This window comes from Equus caballus, chromosome 10 (genome assembly GCF_041296265.1).
Source record: "Equus caballus isolate H_3958 breed thoroughbred chromosome 10, TB-T2T, whole genome shotgun sequence".
In the NCBI taxonomy this organism is placed as follows: domain Eukaryota; kingdom Metazoa; phylum Chordata; class Mammalia; order Perissodactyla; family Equidae; genus Equus; species Equus caballus.
The window spans coordinates 5,860,193-5,882,218 of record NC_091693.1 but is presented as its reverse complement, the minus strand read 5'-3'; the positions used below and the strand labels follow the sequence as shown (position 1 = coordinate 5,882,218).

At 44.4% G+C, this 22,026-nt stretch overlaps 1 protein-coding gene across 4 annotated transcripts in view; it reads left to right on the top strand.

Annotated features, from left to right (window-relative positions):
* The first annotated feature begins 1,213 nt into the window (after window positions 1–1,213).
* The window catches only part of LOC100058001 (zinc finger protein 211), a 32,241-nt gene continuing 11,428 nt past the window's right edge, over window positions 1,214–22,026 (top strand). For 2 of the 4 annotated variants that reach the window (XM_070222878.1, XM_023649524.2), the window contains exons 1-4: window positions 1,216–1,286; window positions 2,085–2,122; window positions 4,137–4,263; window positions 5,505–5,575. In XM_070222878.1, coding sequence (XP_070078979.1) covers window positions 2,090–2,122; window positions 4,137–4,263; window positions 5,505–5,575 — 231 coding nt within the window. In that variant the 5' untranslated portion in view covers window positions 1,216–1,286; window positions 2,085–2,089. Of the gene's footprint in view, window positions 1,338–2,084; window positions 2,123–4,136; window positions 4,264–5,504; window positions 5,576–22,026 lie in introns of all 4 variants that reach the window. The other 2 variants (XM_014732810.3, XM_005596139.4) reach the window with 2 other exon arrangements.

Genomic DNA, 22,026 nt, shown 5'->3' with positions numbered 1-22,026 from the left:
CCCCAAAGATCTCTGCAGTGAGTTAAGCAGAGGAATGGCTGTCTGGAGATCCCAGGCTCTCCACTGCTAAGGGACCCTGTGAGGAAGCCCCAGGATGCAAGTGATCACAAACCCCGGCCGGGCTCCACCCTCAGAAGGTGCCTAGCCACTTGTTTCTTCTACCTAGAACTTAAAAAAAAATCCTACATGGCTCATTGCTCATGTCCTTCAAGTGTTTACTCAATTACCCTTTTACAAGGAGGCCTCCCCTGCTGCACTGTGTAATATTACATCCCATCTCCCCACTTCTCAGCACACTCACTGTCTCCTTTCCATTGTGCCTACCACATTCTTAACATATACAATTTAGTATTTCTCTTTCGTGTTTCCTGTCTGTCTTCCTTGAATATAGCATAAGCTCCACGAAGGCAGGGGTCTTTGTCTCACTTGTTTCATGATGTCTCCCGTGCACCTACCATAGATGCTCATTGAACATTTTCTGAGCAGTGAATGAACATGACACCATAGATCCCTGTTCATTTTCACCATTCTGGTAACTCTAAATGTACTCTTTAACTTTCCCTCCAAGGTGGAGGGAAAACGCTTAATGTCTTCGAGAATGAAAAAGAATCATATCTGGACATAACACCCTCAGTGTGTCCACTTGCTTCAGGCTAATATAACATTGCTCTCCTGTCTTCGTTGTCACAGCCCCATCTGGAGGCCTTTTTCTCTTATCCCTGACAGAACATATAGAAATTCACAAAACCGACTCTAAAACTTCAGACTACAGGCATTTGAAGAACAGTAAGGTAACGTTTATTAGTTCTCAGCTACGAGTGAACGCATTTTGGGTCTCAGTGACACTACGGAATGATAATTCCAATCGGATTTGTAGCCTTTGGGAGCATCAGAAATAATATACTTAGCCTCTGGGAACATGTTGAGCTTGATGGAGTCTGAAACAATATGTATCAACACTTTGGGGATCAACTGCCAACAGCACTGCCCGAAAACGTGCATGCTTTTGCTTTGAGAGGATGCAAAGCACCTTCCCCTGGCTCAGAGCCAGAGCACGCCTTTCGCGTGAGTTGGCGGGAAGGAGGGGCACGCCCTACGCCGCGTGCGGAGGAACAGATTCCTCTTACCCAGAGTGCTCTGCGCGGAGCGGCAGCAGCGCTGATCCAATGAAGGCGCAGGAGAGGGGCGGTTCCGTGTTTGGCGCGAAAGATAGGGGCGGGACTTCCGGTCTCACTTGGCTGGGGGTCGCTTTGGCTGGTTTGGGGCTGCTTCGCCTGAGGTCTGAGGTAAGCGGAGGCGGAGAACTCGAGCGGGAGCGCTGTCCTCGCTGCACAGAGGTAAATCTGAGGCTCGCAGGGGGCACGGAAGGGGTGATCCCGCGTCAGCGCTGGGCTGGAGTCTGTGGTGCCCTGGTCCCCGCCCTGGTGGCCCGCCGCTCCTGTCACGATCTGCCCACACGCTCCGATCTCAGCGGCCCCCTGATGGACCCGACGCTCGCGGTGCGGAGTCCCTCGGGCCTTCACCCGCCCCACTCCCACTGTGGAATCCTGCAGCCCGAAATTGGGGGAACCTGTTTGGATCACTGCGGCCTAGGCCCAAGTGTCCAGCACGGTGGGGCCGCTCGTAGGTGATGGCCCCGTTTCTGAAAGCCAGTGTGAGGAGACGTGAGAGCGTTATAACCGGAGGGATCCGCACGTGCAAAGGCTTGGAAGGGCTCCGGGTCCAGGAGCGATTTGGGAAGTCTGGGGTCCATGTGGTGTCTGTATAGAACAGAGTGTGGGGCGGGGGCAGGCAGAGGGGTGTACCTACGTTCTGGTGGCACTTGGAGCCGGGGAGGCTTGTGAACAGAGCCGGGCCGCCTTCCGAGTTAGGGGTTTTAAAGTTTCCCAAAAGCTGCTCAGAGGAAGAGCAAACTGGAACAGAAGTGATGAGGGCAGTGAGACACAGCCGGTCAGAGGCTTTACTGACAACTGAGAATCAGAGGTTCCACAGTCAGCCAAGGTCAGCTGGCTCCAGAGCCAGGCAGGGGAGCAAGGAGGCCTGAGCCGTGGAGGCCTCTTCTCATAGCCCCCCTCTTCCCACAGGTTCCATGGACGCAGACGTGCTTAATCACCCTACAGAGGTGAGTGGGCTCCCACCAGTCCCAGCCCCCTCCACACAGACACACACGTGGTCTCTGGGATGGTGATGCCCTGGGACTCAGTCTGCCACTCTCCCAGCCCGTCAGCCTGGAGACTCTTGAGAAACCCCAAGTCCAAGGTCCTGAGTCTAGGCCAGGGTTTATGTCGACTGACTCCTGTGTCTGGCAGCCAGTGGAAACAGGTGTGGAAGGCTGTCCCAGGCACAGGTACCAGCGTGTCCTAATGCCTGAAGGTGAGGCAGGGCTGCGAGTGTCCAGAGAACCACCTGTCTCTTTTCTTTCTGGTGATCAGGAGAGTAAGGGTTGGGCCTGGAATGGCGGCCTGAGAAGTTGGGTGTTTTCCTGGAGATGATGGGGACACTGAGGTTCTGTGACCCAGGTCTCAACAGGCCCTCTGGCTGCAGAGTGGAGAACAGACTCTGGGAGTGGGTGAGGAGGCGGGAGGGCCAGGGATGAGGTAATGCAATAGTCCAGGTGAGTGTTGGCGGTGACTGGGCCAGCGTGGTGGCCGTGGAAGTGGGAGAAGTGCTTAGATTCTGGATCTGTTTTTTAAGTATGGCTGATCGGATTTTCTGATGTTGAGGGCAAGAGAGAAAAAGGCAGGAGTCAGGGATTATCCCGAGGTTTTGGAAGGAAAAAAGGAAAGTTGGCAATGATTTTCAGTAGGAATATCGGGAGATTTGTTTTGGCCGTGTTAAGAATCAGATGTTTCAGAGAACACTAAGTGAAGGCATCAAGGTGGCAGCTGGACACAAAGGTCTGGAACTCTGGGGAGTGGCATCCAAAAGGTGGTGGCTAGTCTGTGTGGAGCTGTGGGTCACGTTTAGGAGGAGGAAGCTTCAGGTCATGGTGGTAATGCTATTAGTGTGCCAGGAAGGGGAACATGGGGGCCCAGCACTGGATCTCTTGCTTGGGCACCTAGTTAGGGGTGGTGGGCATCACAAGCACAATTGAGGGAGAGAACTGACCATGAAGGGGGGCTGTGGGGAGAGGATGGTCTGGCAGGTGGCCAAGGCTTCCACGGGAAGAGTAGACATTGAGACAGATGCAGAGCCCTAGGCGTAATTGAGGAAGTAGTGACACTGAGGCTGGGGCAGGTTCCTATTCACATCTCTGTGGAATTCCCAGGATCTTTTGGTGACCCTAGAGTGTTTCAGTCAGGCTGGTGGATTAGCTCAGGGGAAAATGTGGTTATCTGGTAAATCGCTAGGCTCGGGGAGGGAAGCCCTGGGGTTGGGCTTTAAACATAGGTTAGGTTGAGAGAGGAAGGTTGTGACTAATGAGGGGACAGCAAATGCGACAGAGGAGTGGAAGAGGACCGGTGGGATCTGAAGTCTGCGTATGGTTCTGAATGGCTGAGGTGGACACAAGCCACAGAACCAGGAAGTGAGGCTTTCATAGCAGGATTCCAGGCTGCTCCTGGCAGTGGGAGCCATGGGAGGTCTGGAGTAGTACTGAATCCTGTTTGAATTTGCCAAACACAATCTTGATGCCGCGTGGTGGGTAATACACGGGGAGGCCACAGAGAGATTTATGGCATGGCGCAGGAAGGTGTTGGTGGCTGTGGGGTCTGGAGATGTGAGAGGTACAGTCTGAAGAACGATATGCACCCGGAGGGGGAGTATGAACTGGTATCGCCATGGCCCTGGTATTGGGGACTTAAGAACGAAGAGTGGGCCCAAGTTTGGTTGTGTTTAGGAGGCACCATCTGGGGGACTTAGGGGGAATTGCCTGGCAGGACAGGTGGAGCCCTCCATGGCAGTCCCAGAGCTTAAATGACATCCATATACCCTCCTGCCTAATGTTGCTGAGGGTCAGACACAGTAATTATTGGGGCCATGAAGGGAGGGGACAGCACAAATGGCACCAGGGTCTGCTACCTCGTCTGAGTGGTGGAGCTTGGGAGGAGTATGAGCGTGGGGTGGATATGTGGGGAGATGGATTGGGGGTCCTCGGGAAGGAGGCTGTTCATGGTTCTCTCTCCTCATCGTGGCAGGGTAGTATAACCTTTGAGGACGTGGCCGTGTACTTCTCCTGGGAGGAGTGGGCTCTCCTTGATGAGGCTCAGAAACTCCTGTACTGCGACGTGATGCTGGAGAACTTTGCGCTTGTAGCCTCTCTAGGTGAGATCATCACACCTGCCCCAGTACCTTGGGCTGGCCTCTGCCTTTCCCCGTTTCCCCAGGGTCAGAGCTGGCCTTCTGACCTCAGGACCCTGGACACTGCTTCTTTCTCCAGTTCCCTGGGTTGCTAGGGCTGAGCTGTCTGCACTGTCCTGTCCTCCTCCCGTGCAGCCCCAATACCTGCTGCCCTGAGCCTTGCGGGGAACGGGTCAGAAGTCTTGCAGTCAGCCTTTTGGATCCCACCTTGCTCTCCCTCTCCCTGGCCAGGTGACCTCTCTGCCCCAGGTTCTGCTGCCTCCCTCTAGGTGACGTATCCCATATCTGCCTATGCCTGGAATTACAGTCACTGCCATGTCGCTACTTATGTGGCCCATGGGCTGTTCTTGAAAGATCCTCCCCTGAGATTCTTTTTGTAATATTTAATTTTCTTTCCTGTGGTGTGTCACTCTGAGTTGCTCTAGGCCACTGCTGGCCACTCATCTGTCCAGTATTTCCCTTAGAACTTGGTCCTCCAGGAACTGTGTTCAGCTGGGGGTAGGAGGGAGCTCAGTGGGTGCGTCTCAGGGTTGACATGATTTCAGCTACAGAAAATGAGCTCAGAAGGGCCCTAACCCTATTGAGTGGCAGGTGAGAGGGCATGACATCAGGGCTGTGTTCACATCATACCATGAATCTGTCCTGTTTCCACTACTGCTTTGGTGCCAGTGGCCACACTTCATTTCTACCTTTCCTTCGTCATTCTCGACACTTTACCAACTTATCATTTCTACTTTGACTTTCAGCCCAGGGCTAATCCTCAACTCTTGGATTCCACATCTCATCCATTCTTTTCCACTGCTCCCTCTTGCAGTGTTCTCCACCATTGGCCTGTGCATATTGTGTTGTGAGGTGTGCACGTGTCCTCAAATAGTCTTTGAACATGAGCTACTCTGTTGCAGTTGGGTTTTCTTGGGCCTGGACACATCCTTCTGCACATGTGTCTTCAGCAGACAAGACAAGTGCTAAAAACCATTCAGAGTTAGTTGCAGACCTCTCTCTCCTCTTTATGCTGCACCTCCTCCTTTTGTCCTTCACTCGGTCCCTCATTGTGTCCTTCATTCCCCTCTTTCTGTGTCTTTGGACTATATGAGTCCTATGGACTCACATAGACTCATTCACTGGCATTTCAGATGCACATTTGTTATGGAGTTGCCCTTCCCACCAAAGTTAATTGCTCTTCACCTGCATTTCTTTGTTTTCAGGTTGTTGGTGTGAATTGGGAGATGAGGAGGCACCTTCTGAGCAGAATGTTTCTTTAGAAGAACTGTCACAGGTCAGGACTCCCAAAGCAGGTCCCCTTTCCCCAGAAAGCCTACCCTTGTGAGATGTGTGTCTCAGTCTTGAAAGACATGTTGCACTTGGCTTAGGATAGGGGCACACATCTCAGGCAGAAATCATACACCTATGGGGCATGTGGGAAACAATTCTTTCGATATAAACCTTCATCAGAAGCAGCACGGTAGAGAGGAACTTTTCAGAAGGGATGTGACAGGACCGTGTTTGTGAAGAGCAGCCATTTCCATGTGCTGAGGAATTCCTTTACCTGTGAAGAAATTTGGAAGTGCTTGCTGGTCAGTTTGGACCTTGTCCTGCACCAGGCCACCTAGAACAGGAGAAGCCACACAGCGGCACTAAGTGTGGAGCAGCCATTCACAGTAGGAAAAGTTGATACAAGTGTGGCAAATGCAGGAAAGCCTTCAACCCCAAACACACACCTGTTCAGCACGAGAGTCTACTCTGGAGAAGGGACTTACGAGTTCCACAGATGTGGGAAAGGCTTGAACTGCAAATACAAACCTGTTCTCAGTGGTTAATTCACACTGGAGAAAGGCCTTATTAATGCAGTGAATATGGGAAATTCCTTAGCCAAAGCTACAACTTTATTGAATACCAGAAAATTCGTACTGGAGAAAGGTCTTATGAATACAGGTAACGTGGAAAATTCTTTACCACAACTCTGGCCTCATTGAACACCACAGAGTTGACAGTAGGGCAAGGCCTTGGAAGTTCAGCAATTGTAGGAAATTCTTTAGCCCAAACTTTAGGCTTATTGTACCAAAGAGAAATCACACTGGAGAAAGGCCTTCTGAATGCAGTGAGAGTGGGCAAGCCTTTAGGGAAAGCTCCAGCCTTATTAAATAGCAGAAAGTTCATGTTGGAGTAAGACCTTATGAGTGTGAGGAAGTCTTTAGTCAAAGTACCTACCTTATTCAGTTCTTCGGCACTGAAGCTTTCATGCCAGAGAAAGGCCTCATGAACTGCAGCACATATGCAGAAGCTTTCGGTTCAAGGTCTACTCGGAGTTCTCACTGAAAGCTTGCTGAAACTAATATGGGAAAACCTTTAGCCAAAGGTCTGTCTTGTTCCACATGAGAAAATCCACAATGGAGAAAAGTGTTAAAAGTGCCCTGAATGTGGGAAAGCCTTCAGTCAAAGGTCTTTTCTGATTCAGCACCAAATATTCACCTAGATAGGCTTTATGAGCATAGCAAGTTAAGAAAGTCTCCATCAAAGGTCTTACCTCATTCAGCACCAGAAAAATCCACACTGCAGAAAGATCTTATGAGTGTAGTGAATGTAGGAAAGCCTTCAACTGATAGTCTTAGCTAATTCAGCACTAGAACATTCACACAGAGGAGTCCCCTTAGACATACAGGGAACGTGCAGTCTCCGTGTTCAATATAAGAATGCCGGAGGAGAGCCTTTGTGAGGAATGTGTCCACCTGAAGTTGAATCTTATATATCTGAATGTCCACAGTGAGGAAATTCTCCATAAGCCCCAAGTTTGTGGGAAGCTTTCAGGAGCTGTCTTGCACTTTGTAGTCCACCTAGGGTCCGTGCCAGATTCGTGTCACTGCAAGTTTTTGTTGTAGAAGGCATCTCACCTTTACTACCTAGCAGGTTCTGACAGTGGCCAGTTTCAAGCTGCCAACACGATGACGCTGAATATGGAATGAGAAGAGATGCACGGTAGCACATCATTATATTCTTTTTCAACCATACTGATAAAGTTTCTGTAAATAAACCCAAGAATATAGATAACTATAAAATGATGGGGAAGGACAAGGTTTGAGTGTGCAGTACCTTTGGTTTTTTAACAGCTTTATCGAGATATAATTGACTTAAAATAAACTGCACATAGAGCGTACAGTTTGGTATTTTCTTAGCGAGATAACATTGTTTATAACATTATGTAAGTTTCAAGTATACATCATTGTATTTTGACTTCTGTATTTTGACTTCATATTCACCACCAAAAGTCTAGTTTCCATCCATCACCTTACAAATGTCCCCCTTTAGCCTTTCATCCTCCCCCTACCCCTCTTCCCTTCTGGTAACCACCAATCTGTTCTCTGTATCCATGTGTATTTATTATTTTTTTTATCTACCACATAAGAGTAAAATTGCGTAGTATTTGTCTTTCTCCATCTGACTTATTTCACCTTAGCCTAATACCCTCAAGGTCCATCCATGTTGTCACACATGGCAAGATTTCATCTTGTTTGTGGCTGAGTAGTATTCCATTATGTATATATACCACATGTTCTTTATCTATTCATTCATTGAAGAGCGCCTAGATTGTTTCCAAGTCTTGGGTATTGTAAATAATGCTACAGTTAAATTAGGGCTGTATATATCTTTTTGAATTAGTGTTTTCATGTTCTTGGATAAATACCCAGAAGTGGAATAGCTGAATCATATGATAGTTCTATTTTTAATTTTTTTGAGGAATTTCCATACTGTTTTCCATAGTGGCTACACCGGTTTACATTCCCACTAAATCCTTTTTCTCTACATCCTCTCTAACACTTGGTATTTCTTGTCTTTTTAATAATAGCCATTCTGATGAGTGTGAAATGATATATCATTGTGGTTTTGATTAGCATTTTCCTAATAGTAATGTTGAACATCTTTTCATGTGCCTATTGGCCATCTGTGTATCTTCTTTGGAAAAATGTTTATTCAGATCCTCTGCCCATTTTTTAATAGGATTGTCTGTTTTTTTCTTGGTAAGTTGTATGAATTCCTTATATATTTTGGACGTTAACCCCTTGTTGGATATATGATTTGCAGGTATCTTCTCCCAATTGGTAGGTTGTCTTTTTATTTTGTTGATGTTTTCATTTGCCACGCAGGAGCTTTTTAGTTTGATGTAGTCCCATTTGTTTATTTTTTCTTTTTTTTCCCTTGTCTGAGGAGACATATCCAAAAATATATAGCTAAGACCAAATGTCATGGAGTCTACTCCCTATGGTTTCTTTTAGGAGTTTTATGGTTTCAGGTCTTACATTCAAGTCTTTAATCCATTTTGAGTTGGTTTTTGTGTATGGTATAAGATAATGGTCTACTTTCATCTTTTGCGTGTGGCTGTCCAGGTTTCCCAACACGATTTGTTGAAGAGACTTTCCTTTCTCCTATATGGTATCTTCTTGGCTCTTTTGTCAAAGATTAGCTGTCTATAAATGTGAGGGTTTATTTCTGGGCTTTCAATTCTGTTCCATTGCTCTGTGTGTCTGTTTTTCTGCCAGTACCATGCTGTTTTGATTACTATAGCTTTGTAGTATATTTTGAGATCAAGGATTGTGATACCTCCAGCTTTGTTCTTTTTTCTCAGGATTGCTTTGGCTATTTGGGGTCTTTTGTTGTTCCTTATAAATTTTAGGATTCTTTGTTCTAATTTCCATGAAAACTGTCATTGGAGTTTTGATAGGGATTGGGTTGAATCTGTAGATTGCTTTAGGTAATATGGACATTTTTTTTTAGAATGGCCCTGAGCTAACATTTCTTGCCAATCTCCCTCTTTTTTTTCCTCCCCCCAAAGTCCCAGTACATAGTTGTATATCCTAGTTTTAAGTCATTCTAGTTGTTCTATGTGGAATGCTGCCACAGCATGGCTTGATGAGCAGTGTGTAGGTCTGGGCCCAGGATCTGAACTGGCGAATCCCTGGCCACCGAAGTGGAGTGCACAGACTTAACCACTCGGGTACAGGCCCAGCCCCTGGACATTTTAACTATGTTAATTCTCCATCTATGAGCATGGAATATCTTTCCATTGCTTGATGTCTTTGATTTCTTTCAAAAACATCTTACAGTTTGCAGTGGACAGGTCTTTTCATTTCCTTGGTTAAATTTATTCCTAGGTATTTTATTCTTTTTGTTATAATTATAAATGGGATTGTATTCTTGATTTCTCTTTCTGCTATTTCATTGTTAGTTTGTAGAAACAACCAATTTTTGTATGTTGATTGTATACCCTGCAACTTTATTGTATTCATTTATTATTTCTAAGTTTTTCGTTGGATTCTTTAGTTTTTTCTATGTATACAATCATATCATCTGCAAATAGTGACAGTTTTACTTCTTCCATTCCAATTTGGATCCCTTTTACTTCTTTTTCTTACCTAATTGCCCTGGCTAGGAGTTCCAATACTGTGTTGAAAAGAGTAGCAAGAGTGGGCATCCTTGTCTTGTTCTTAGGGGGATAGCTTTCAGCTTTTCACCATTGAGTATGATGTTATCTGTGGGTTTGTCATATATGGCCTTTATTATGTTGAGGTAATTTTCTTCTATACCCATTTTATTGAGAGTTTTTATCATAAATGGCTGCTGAATTTTGTCAAATGCTTCCTCTGCGTCTATTGAGATGTGATTTTTATTCTCTATTTTTTTAATGTGGTATGTCACATTGATTGATTTGTGGATGTTGATTTTGCACCCCTGGAATAAATCCCACTTGATTGTAGTGTATGATCCTTTTAATGTATTGTATTTGACTTGCTAGTATTTTGTTGAGGATTTTTGCATCTATGTTCATCAGTGATATTGGCCTTTAATTTTCCTTTTTTGTGCTGTCCTTGTCTGGTTTGGATATCAGAGTGATGTTGGCCTCATAGAATGAGTTAATAAGTGTTCCCACCTCTTTAATTTTTTGGAAGAGTTTGAGAAGGATAGGTATTAATTCTTTGAATGTTTGGTAGAACATTCTAGTAGAACAGAGAAGTTCTCTTGTCCTGAACTTTTGTTTTTTGGGGAGGTTTTGATTACTGTTTCAATCTCTTTACTAGTGATCAGTCTATTCATATTCACATTTCTTATAAGGCAGGTCTAGTGGCGATGAACTCCTTCAGTTTTTATTTGTCTGGGAAAGCCTTTATTTCCCCTTCATATGTGAAGGTTAACTTTGCTGGATAGAGTATTCTTGGCTGAATTTTTCTTTCAATATTTTGAATATATCTTTCCACTCTCTCCTGGTGTATAGTGTTTCTGCTGAGAAATCTGCTGATAGCCTAATTAGGGTTCCCATGTAGGTTTTTGTCTTTTTTTCCCCTGACTGCCTTTCTTTGTCATTGTTTTTTGACAGTTTTATTATCACATGTCCTGGAGAAGATCTTTTTGCAGTGAGGTAATTGGATGTTCTATTAGCTTCATGGATTTTTATGTCCAGTTCCTTCTCCAGGTTTGGGAAGTTCTCAGCTATTATTTCTTTAAATAAGCTCTCTGCTCCCTTCGCTTCTCCTTCTGGGATAGCCATTATCCTTCTGTTGCCCTTTCTAATGGGGTCGGATAATTCTTGTAGAATATCTACATTTTTTTAAGTCTTAGTTCTCTCTCCTCTTCTACCTGCATTATTCTAGGTTTCTCTCTTTGAGCTCACTAATTTTCTCTTCCATGTCATCTGTTCTATTTCCAATGCTTTCTAATGCATTCTTCATCTCATTTATTGAGTTCTTTGGCTCCAGAATTTCTGTCTAGTTCTTTTTTAGAGTTTCAGTCTCTCTGGTAAAGTATTTCTTCTCTTCGTTGATTTTATTCCTGAGCTAACTGAACTGTCTTTCTGAGTTTTCTTGTAGCTCGTTGAGTTTCTCCATATAGCTATTTTGAATTCTTTATCAGTTATATCACGATCTTCCAGGACTTTATTTTTGGTTTCTGGAGAATTGTTATTTTCTTTTTGTGATGCGTGTTACCATGGCTTTTTGTGGTGCTTGCTGAGTTATTCCTCTGTCAGAGCATTTGTTGTGGCAAACATGTTTCTTATTTAGGTATAGCTTTGTTTTGATTCAAACTTTTCAACTGCTTGGAGATTAGAAGCCTTTCTTTTGTTTTTCAGTAGGTGGAACTGTAGTGCTAGTTTTTGGTTTTTTTAATCTGTGCTGCCTCTGACTCTGTTTGAGGATCTGCACATTCCACCCTCCATGCCCTCTCTTGGGGGTATCACTGGTACTCTCATCATCGCTGCCTGTACCTCTGGGGGCCACTGGTGCCTTGCTGTTGTTGGTGTCACTGCAGTTGCTGGCTTTGCCATGGAGGGCACAGGGATTGCTGATGCCTCAACTGCGTCTTGGGGGTTACCTGAATCAGAAACTCTGCCACCATGGCAGGAGGAGAGGGAGGGTGGGGAGACAGCTGTGTTTTCAGGGCACCAGCTCAGCTGTTGCCTGTTACCTTGAGACTGCAGGTGCCACTGCAGTTGGGATGTAGGAGTCCTGTGCTCACCTCTGCCACTGCTACTCGGCTCTGAGCCATGGCAGGGAGCTTGGGATCACAGGGCTTTGCCTCTGCTGCTGCTCTGCTTCCCATGGCTGCGAGTGCCCCCATGGCTGGCTGACTGGAGTCGCACATGTGCCTCTGCTGCTGCCCACTGAGATTTCTCGGGCTGGGGACAGCTGGCTCAACCACCTCTGCCAGGGACTCAGGGTCCTGGGTTCTGCCTCTGCTGTCCCTCATTTAGCCTCCTCTCTATGCTCTAATCTACCCACCTTTGTATCTACCAATGTGTGGATCTGTCTCGTGTCCTGGTGTGTTGGGCAATGTAGCCTTTGTTGGGTTATGGATGTTTTACTAGCTCTAGATTGAAGAGAAGAGACAAAGGGATCCTTTCACACTGCCATGATGATTGCATCTCCCAGTTTGATATTGTTGATAATGCTCACATTCCTGAAACCAAAATATTTTTTCCTGCTGTTTTTAATCCATCTTTATTAACAAAATTATTACTACAAGGACATATTTTCCTTTTGGTAATGGATGTTTTCAAATATATATATATATAAAACTGGAAAGGACTGTGTTATGAAGCCCCATGAACTATTCCCCAGTCTTTCATTATTTATCATTTCATGGCCATTCTTGATTCATCTATCCCCATGCTCATTACTGGGTTACTTATAGTCATACACATATCATTTAATTCATAACCTCTTCATAACCATTTTCAAATTATAAGGGCTCTTTATTACACAAAGTAAAAATACTTTAAAATATCATGGAATATTTTATCACTGCTCAGTTTTCTCAATTGTTTCCAAAATATGTTTGTTCTTTAAGGTGGATTCATTGCATTCAGTGCCAAAATGGGTCCATATGACTTTTTTTTTTTTTTTTTTTTTTTTTGCTGAGGAGGATTTGCCATGAGCTAACTGCTGTCAGTCTTCCTCTATTTTGTATGTGGGTCTCCACCACAACATGGCTGCCATCAAGTGGTATATGTCTGTGCCCAAGAACTGAACTGGGGCCGCAAAAGTGGAGCACGCCAAACTTAACCACTAAGGCACAGGGCCGGCCCCCCATATGACTTTAGTAGGCATGTCTCATAAGTTTCTTAACATATAGCTACTATATACCTCCTTTTTATTCTTATTTATTTGTCAAAGTTTCTGGGTCTCTTGTCCATTAGAATTGCTCTCATTCTAGATTTGGCTTCTTGCGCCTTTCTGATTTAACACACTTACCCTACTCCCATCTTTCCTGTAAACTAAATATTTATGAGATGGATAATTTGCATCAGTTCCTGGCAGACAGGTGTGTAATGGTCGCACTTGGAGGTATATGGATAAGACAGATGTGTGATGGTGACACACCTGGAAACATGTGGTGTAACAGTATGTTTTGCCAGTACACTGAAGCACAGTCTAAAAACATACAAATATTTCAGGTACTAAATGTACCAGGTGTGTCATGGTGACACCGCTGCACAACCAAGAGTCATACATTTATACTTAGGGGACTCTGCGTGACAGGTTTGTGATAAACCTAAGTACAATCTTGGGATCCTCCCATGCATACCCTTGGGAGACTGTGTGACAGGTGTTAGGTTGCTGACACTCTTCAACACAACCTAGACCCGCACACACATATACCACATCCATAAGAGAAAAGATGTGTGGCGGACATGAGACACATACATCTGACATGCAGAACACATCAGAGACCTCTGAGACAGGATGGAGGTACTGACACACCACAGCAAGTATGGTGATAGAAATACCCCATGGAGACTTGGGAGACAGGCATGTGATGAGGTGCCCCAATGCCTGGTGTATAGGCCACATGCATACAATCACATAGTTCCCATGGGTTGAGTGTGATGAGGCAGGAAGCCCCTGGCTTGGAGAGAATAACAGTCCCTCCATTCCTTCAGGTTTGATGATGCACTGATGGATGTCAGAACAAGGAGCTGGGATGTGTATCTTGGCACAACCTAGAGACTCACTCATATTTGATGATTGAATGTGAGCATGAGAGGACACATTGTTGGAAGAGACAAGCTTGAACCAGGTAGCAGAAGCCTTTACTTTAAAATGCCAGACAGGAAGGCCTGGAAGTAGCAGTCGGACCAGGGCAGGAGGGCAGGGGCTTTACGGGTTTCACATAGGGGTCAGCTCATGTGATTGATCAAAGATGGTTCCAGGAGAGGTAGGGAATGCTTTTGTGGATTAGCAGCCATTATTGGGAATTTTCATTTTACCTAGAAAGGTAGGGATGAGCCTTCAGGGCTAAGGTCACATGTGAGGTTATAAGGAAGCACAACCACAGGTACCAAGACGTAGGAGAGCCACATCAGAAATTCTCACTCCTTCATAGTCTCTCCCAATATCCACAATATTAACAGTGATGGCGAAGCGACAGCTGAGTATTGAGACACGGAGAGGAGGAGGCACCCTGAAGTGATATTTGGGTGATGACCAACAGGATGTTGGGGATAAATCATTGCATGTGGCAATGAGAGGTAGGGATGCATCTGAGTGGTGCCAGTGACCCTGTTAGGGATGCCCTAGAGGTGGTGATGCCATCCATGGAAACAGCTTTGAAGTGAGGGTAGAAAGTTTTCAGGGAAGGCACTACACACTCATAGAAGTGGGGCTGAGCTCCAGCTGGAGATAGCAGGCCCCAAGGTAGAGATGTTGGGATATGGTTAGTTAATGGTTTGAGGCTCAGCAGATAGTCTGGGCAGGAGAGGAATCTTGGAGTTGCAGCGTAGATGGGGGAGCAAACAGGGTCCTGTGGAGGAGACAAGAACATATTCACAGCTCAGAGGCCCTCCGGGGGCTGCAGGTTTCCTACGCCCTCCCCACTGTGCTGTTCCCTCCACTCTGACCCAAGCTGGACCAACCCAGCCTGGTGAGCAGTGGGCATGCGGTTGGCAGTGTCACCTTTGCATCCCAGGTAAGAGGCAGCCTCATCTAATCCCTGAGAGTAGGTCTATTGCTACGCCATAGCTGCAACCATGTCTTTGTCCCCCATGCCCCTGGCCTTCTTTGATTTCTGTGCCTCACCCAGTCCACTGTCCTCTGCCATCCCATCCCCCTCACTTTGCTGGACCTCTCCATCCCCAGCGTGCCAGTGAGAGAGACGGGAAGCTGCTCAGAATCCTCTCACCACACACAAGCTGCAGAGTCTGGGAAACTCAGTGTAAGTTCTGGCTGTGCCCCTTTCCTGGCTGGGAATTTGAGAAATTCCCCTCTCTGCACTTGGCCTCCATTTCCTCAGGTCCAAATGGGAATGTTAACAATTCCTACATGGCGTTGAGGAGACCAGAGAGGTCATTTGTGTGGCGTGTGTGCCCCAATGCCCAGGCAGGTGTCAGGACCCCTCAGATGCCTTTTCTGTGAGGAGTGTAATGACAGCTCTGCTCCTTGGCCCATGTCCACAGAAATATGTTGAAGAGTGGCTGAAATGAATATAAGAGCAACAGATAATGGAACTGTGTCACATCCTTGTTACTGAATTTATGGAGGAGAATAGGGTTTACATGGACCACAGAATCCTAGCTTCAAATCTTGCCTTTTCTCATTAGACTGAGGACATTCTGAACAACTTGCTAGAGTCACTGACTCTGATACGGAGAAGATGCTGGTGTTCACTTTGTAGCTGTGAGAGGATTGATAAAAGTAGCAAAACTACATTGAGACAAAATAACTGATTAATATGTTAAAGGTTCTATTGGAAAAAGTAGACAGCATATAAAAACAGGTAATATAAGCAGAGAGGTGGAAATGCTAAGAATCAAAAGGAAATGCTAGAAATCAAAAACATTGTAACAAATGAATGCTTTTGATGCTCATCAGTAGACTGGACATAGCTGAAGAAAGAATCAGTGAGCTTGAAGATATGTCAATGGGAACTTCCCAAACAGAAATGCAAAGAGAATAAGGAATGAGAAACATGAAAGGAATATCCAAGAACTGTGGGATAATTACAGAAGATGTAACAGACACATAATGGGAATACCAGAGGGAGAAGAAAATGGGAGGAGCAGGAAATATTTAAAGCAAAAATGGCTGAAAATGTCCCAAAATTAATTACATACACCAAAGCACAGATCCAGGAAGCCCAGAGAATGACAAACAGGATAAATATCAAAAAATCTACACCTAGGCATGTCATATTCAAACTGCATAAAAGAGAAAAAAAAAATCTTGAAAGAAACCAGAAGAGGGGTAAGAAAAATAACTTATTTATAGAGGAACAAGGATAAGAATTACATCTGAAACCATTCACATGGTCAGAGAGTGGAGTGAAATATTTAGGGTTGAAAGAAATAAGACACCAACCTAAAATTCTGTATCCAATAAAACTATCCTTCAAAAGTGAAGGAGAAATAAAAACTTTCTCAGATAAAGTCTGAGGGAAGCTTCCCTGCAAGAAATGTTAAAAGACATTCTCCTGAGAAAAGGAAAATGATATAGGTCAGAAAGATCTCCACAAAGAAGGGAAGACTGTCAGAGAAGGAAAACATGAAGGTAAAATAAAATCTCTTATTTTTTCTTAGTTTTAATTGATCTAATAAGTTTGTTCCAAGTAATAGTAACAATATATTGAATGTTTATAGCATATGGATAGGTGGAACAAATGTTAGTGTTAGAAGGCACTGGACAGAGGAATTAAGAATACTCTGTTATAAGGTACCTGCACTACCCACGAAGTGGTATATTGTCATTTCAAAGTGTAATTAGACTAGTAGTAAGTATATAGATGTAGCAAACTCTGGAGCAACCACTGACAAAAGTTTTTTAAGAAGTATAATTAACAGGGGAGGAGAAAAAATGGAATTATATAAAATGCTCAATTGAAACCAGAGAAAGCAGGAAAAGGGGGAATATTAAAAAGAAACCACAACAAATAGAAAACAGTTATAAACATTATGATTAATCCAAATATATCAACAATTACTTTATATGTGAACGACCTAAATACAACTAAGGACAGAAACTGTCAAATTGGATTTAAAAAAAAGACCCAACTTTATGTTATCTACAAGAAACCACTTTAAATATAAAGACACTGATAGATTAAAAGTAAGGGACAGAGAAAGATATACCCTGCTAGTGCTAATCAAAAGAAAGCCGAAGTAGCTATATTAATATGAGACCTCAGAACAAGGGAACTTTTCAGGGATAAAGAAGGGCATTACATAATGATAAAGGAGTCAATTCTCTAAGAAGATCTAGCAATCCTTAACAATCCTAAGAATATATAACAAATCCTTGTGTTTTGATGCTCCTAACAATAGAGCATCAAAATACATAAGGTAAAGAACACTGAAACTCAACAGTAAGAAGACAGACTACCCAGTTGAAAAATAGGCAAAAGATCTGAGCATGTGAAAAGAAGCACATCATATATCATTAGGGAATTGCAAATTAAGACATTAATGAGATACCCCTCCAAACAGCTATTAGACTGACTAAAATTTTTAAAACCTGATAATACCGACTTCTGGTGAGTATGTAGAGCAAAAGGAACTCCCATTGATTGCTGCTGGGAATGCAAAATGTTACAGTTCTGTAATCTTGAAACCCTAACCCCTGGGGTGTCTATATTTGGAGACAGGGTCTTTAAGGAGTTCATGAAAGTCAAATAAGGACAGGGCCAGCCTGGTGGTATAGTGGTTATGTTTGCACACACTGCTTCAGTGGCTTGGAGTTAATGGGTTCGGATCCCAGGCACAGACCTACACACCGCTCTTCAAGCCATGCTGTGGCAGCATACTACATACAAAGTAGAGGAAGATTGGCACAGATTTTAGCCCAGGGCCAATCTTCTTACCCCCCCCCCCCCAAAAAAAAGAGTTAAATGAGGGCAGAAGGGTGGGGCACTAATCCCAATAGTGCTGATGTCTGTATAAAAAGAGGAAGAGACACCAGAACACTCCCTCCCTGATCTCTCCCCTCCTCCCCCCGCCCTCCCTCAAGGCCATGTGAGCACACAGCAAGCCAGGCCAGGCAGAGAGCTCTTGCCAAAACCCAAATCTTCTGTCATCTCAATCTTGGATTTCCAGCCTCCAGAACTGTAAGAAAATAAATTTTTGTTGTTTAAGCCACCCAGTCTGTGATATCTTGTTACGGAAGCCCAAGCACACTAATGCAGCCACTTTGCAAGACAGTTTGGCAATTTCTTAAAAAGTTCAACATAATCTTACCATATGATCCACCTTCCTGCTCCTATGTATGTACCCTATTGAGATGAAAACCTATGTCCACCTGAAAACTCACACGTGAACACTTATTGCAGCTTTATTCCTAATTACCCAAAACTGAAAGCAACCAAGATGTCATTCTGTATGTGAATGGGCCAAAACAAACTAACAAAATTGTAGTAAATACGTACAATGGAATTCAGTGATAAAAGAAAATGAGCTATCAAAGCCCAAAAGACATGCAGGATTCTGACATGCAAGTTGCTAGGTGAAAGAAGCCAATCTGAAAAGTGACTGTATGGTTCCAATTATGTGACGTTCAGCAAAAGGCAAACTGTAGATAAACTAGGATCAGTGGTTGCCAGTTTAGGGGAAGGTGGAAGGGATGAATGTATAAAGTACAGGGGATTTTTATGGCTGTGGAACTATTCTCTGTAATAGTCACGTGTTTTTCAAAACCCATAAAACTGTACAACACAGAGTGAACCTTAGTTATGCAAATTAGACTAACAATTTAGGAGGTTGAAGGATACCAGAAAATAATGCAAGAGAATCTCTGTGACAAGGGAATCTGTGTTATGAACATGTGAAAGAAGCTCACATAGGGAGTGGGGGAAAAGGTGCTGACCTAAGGAACTTTGGAAATAAATGGAGTCTATAAGGCTAAAGGCATAATCAACTGCAGCTATTCACTTTACTTGATAAAATTGTTCCCATGGGAGTACAGGGAATAATACTGATACTGATTTACACATACAGTCGTGCACCACATAACAACATTTTGGTTAATGACAGACCATACGTATGACAGTGGTCTTGTAAGGTTAGTACCATATTGCTCAGGTGTGTTGTAGGCTATATCATCTAGGTTTATGTAAGTATACTCTGTGATGTTCTCACAATGACAAAGTTACCTAATGATGCATTTCTCAGAATATGGCCCCTCGTTAAGCAACAGATGACTGTATAATAGAATGGAACTATTAAGTAAATGATTGGTGGAACATGGGAGCCAGATTTCTCATTGTTAGAGTAAGAATTCACAGGTAAGCAAAGGGAGAAGGCGAGAGTGATCCATGTGGTAGTGGATTAGAGTTGGAGACATCTTATAAGAACTCATGTTTAATTTAATATAGATACAGATGGTATATACATAGGTTAGTACAGACACATATATTTCTTTGTTTTGTCAGCTGAGAAGGCCTGAAAGCAACAAAACCCCAGTAGCAGTGAGCACACCTAGTGCCTAGATCTTGATTTTAATGCAGTTCCCTGATAAAGCAAACCAGGGCTCCTTGGAGAAATGGCTGTCTAGGATGGGGCTGGATATATACAACATGAGCATGGAACATCTTGTAGTGCCAGAAAGTAAGGAAGTGGTAAAAAAAACCCACAAACATTGACAGTGTCAAGATGGCAGCATAGGCGGACTCTGAACTCACCTCCTCCCACAGATACAACAAATCTACAACTACTGTTGGAACAGTTACCCCCGAGAGACCACTGAACACTGAATAAAAGAACCCCCTCAACAAGGGACAGTGCTGACTGTGGAAGAGGCAGAAATTCCTTTCTGTAGAGAAAAAAGCCACTTTGTGAGCCACAGAGCTTCACAGCCAGCCAGGAGCAACCCCAAGGTATGAAGCGATCCCTGGAGGAGTGGAGGATCTGAGCAGAGGTGTGTTACCACAATAAGCAGCTTTTGGACTCAGCACAACAGAGACAAGTGTCTTAATATCTGGCTTTGCTGGCTATTAATGACAAAAGGGAATATCCCCAGAAAAGCTATCAGACATAAGGAGAAAAAAGCCTGCTCTTAAAGGGCCCATTGGCATAAATTCATCTGTTTTGGAAAGCAACCTAGAATCACCAGAAAGAAAGCTGCACAGTCCTTTGATGAGAGGAGACTCACTGCATAGACTCTGGGTGCATCTCCATGAAAGGTGAGACCTCACCAGGGACTGAGACATTGGCGGCAGCTATTATTGTGACCTATTTTAGATGTGCTGACACAGACGCTGGCAGAGGCCATTGGAGGTCTTCCCCTGGCCTGTTAGCCCTGGGGTCTGCCCCACCCACTAGAGTGCCAGTTTAATCCAGCTCAGCCAGGGCAGGCAGCCTGCCCTAAGGGCTGGCTCTACCCAACAGCAAGCCCTCTAGCAACCTGTGGGCCCATATAGGCAGGGTGCCTGGAACCTCAGCAGCCAGGCAGTGGGTCCACTTCTGTGGGGCAGGGCATGCACAAGTGGCAGACCTGCATTGGTGGAGTGTGTGGGACCTCTGCAGTGGGGCAGCTAGGTCCACCTCAGTAGGTTGGGGCACATGCATGGGGCAAGACTGTGTTGACTGGGTCTGTGACCCTGTGGGTGGTGGGGCTTGTCAGCTGCAGCAGACTTGTGATTCCCAAACAGCCACATAGGGGATCTGCCCCACTTTCCAATGCCTGGAAGAATTGTGGGCCGCATGCCTGGGGCCAGGCCCACCCAGCTGTACTACTGAGAGAGGTCACAACTGCCTTGCAGGCTGGGGGCCTACAGCAATTGTAAGCCCCTCAGCCTAGGAACCAGCCACGCTGGGGGCCTATTCACTTAACATAAAAAGTGCTATTAGACCTAGCAGCCAACTATGCTGGGGCTCCTCATGCCAGATAAAGTGACTGAAGGGTCCATAGCAGCCACACATAGCTGAGCATTACAACCAGCCAGGGGCACAGCCTAGCCCCCCTGAGTACCTGAAGCAAGAGCAACCCGGCCACAACAGAAGGATACACATAGCCCACATGGGGGACACTCCTGGAATGTTTGGAACTGGTGATGAGAGGGAAGCACACTGCTGGGCCTCATAAGGCATCTCTTACATAAGGCCATCTCTTCAAGATCGGGAGACATAACTTACCTCCCTAATACATATATTTAGACACAGAGAAAGAGGCAAAATGAGACAAAGCATTCATTCCAAGTAAGGGAACAGGATGGAAACCCAGAAAAAGACCTAAACAAAACAAATAATCAGCCTGACAAAGAGTTCAAACAAAAAGTCATAAGGAGGCTCACTGATCTTGGAGGAAGGATGGAGGAACTCGGTGAGAATTTCAACAAAGAATTGGAAAATATAAGAAAGAGCCAATCAGAAATGAAGAATACAGTGCTGGAAATGAAAAATTTGCTAGAGGGACTCAATAGCAGAGTAGATTATACAAAAGAACAGATCAGCAAGTTGGACAAAAAACTGGAGGAAATCATCTAAGCCGAACAGATAAAATTAAAAAGAACGAGGACAGTCTAATGAAGCACACTAACATCCATATTATAGATGTCACAGAAGGAGAAGAGAGAGATAAAGGGGCAGAGAATCTATTTGAAGAAGAAATAGCTGAAAACTTTCCTAACCTAAGGAAGGAAACAGACATCCAGGTACAGGAAGCACAGACAGCGCCAAACAAGATAAGGTCAAAGAAGCCCATGCCAAGACCTATTGTAGTTAAAATGTCAAGAATTAAAGAGAGAATCCTAAAAGCTGCAAGAGGAAGACAAGTTACATACGAAGGACACCCCATAAGGCTATCAGCTGACTTCTCAGCAGAAACTGTACAGGCTAGAAGGGAGTGGCATGACATATTTAAAGTGCTGAAAGGAAAAAAACCTACAGCAAAAAATACCCTACCCAGCAAGGTTGTCATTCAGAATGGAAGGAAAGATAAAGAGTTTCCCATACAAGCAAGAATTACAGGAGTTTATCACCAAGAAACCAGCCTTACAAGAAATGCTATGGGGACTTATTTAAGTGGAAAAGAGAAGACTACAAATAGGAATAATAAAATTATTCCCCCAAAAGCAATAAAATCACTGATAAAGGCAAAAATACAGTAAAGGTAGCACATCAGCCACCTATAAGCTAATATGAAGGTCAAAAAACAAAAGTATAAAATTATCTATTTCCATCATAAGAGGGTAATGGAATGCACACTCACAAAAAAAAGAGGTTAGACGTGACACCAAAAACATAAAATGTGGGAGGAGGGGAGT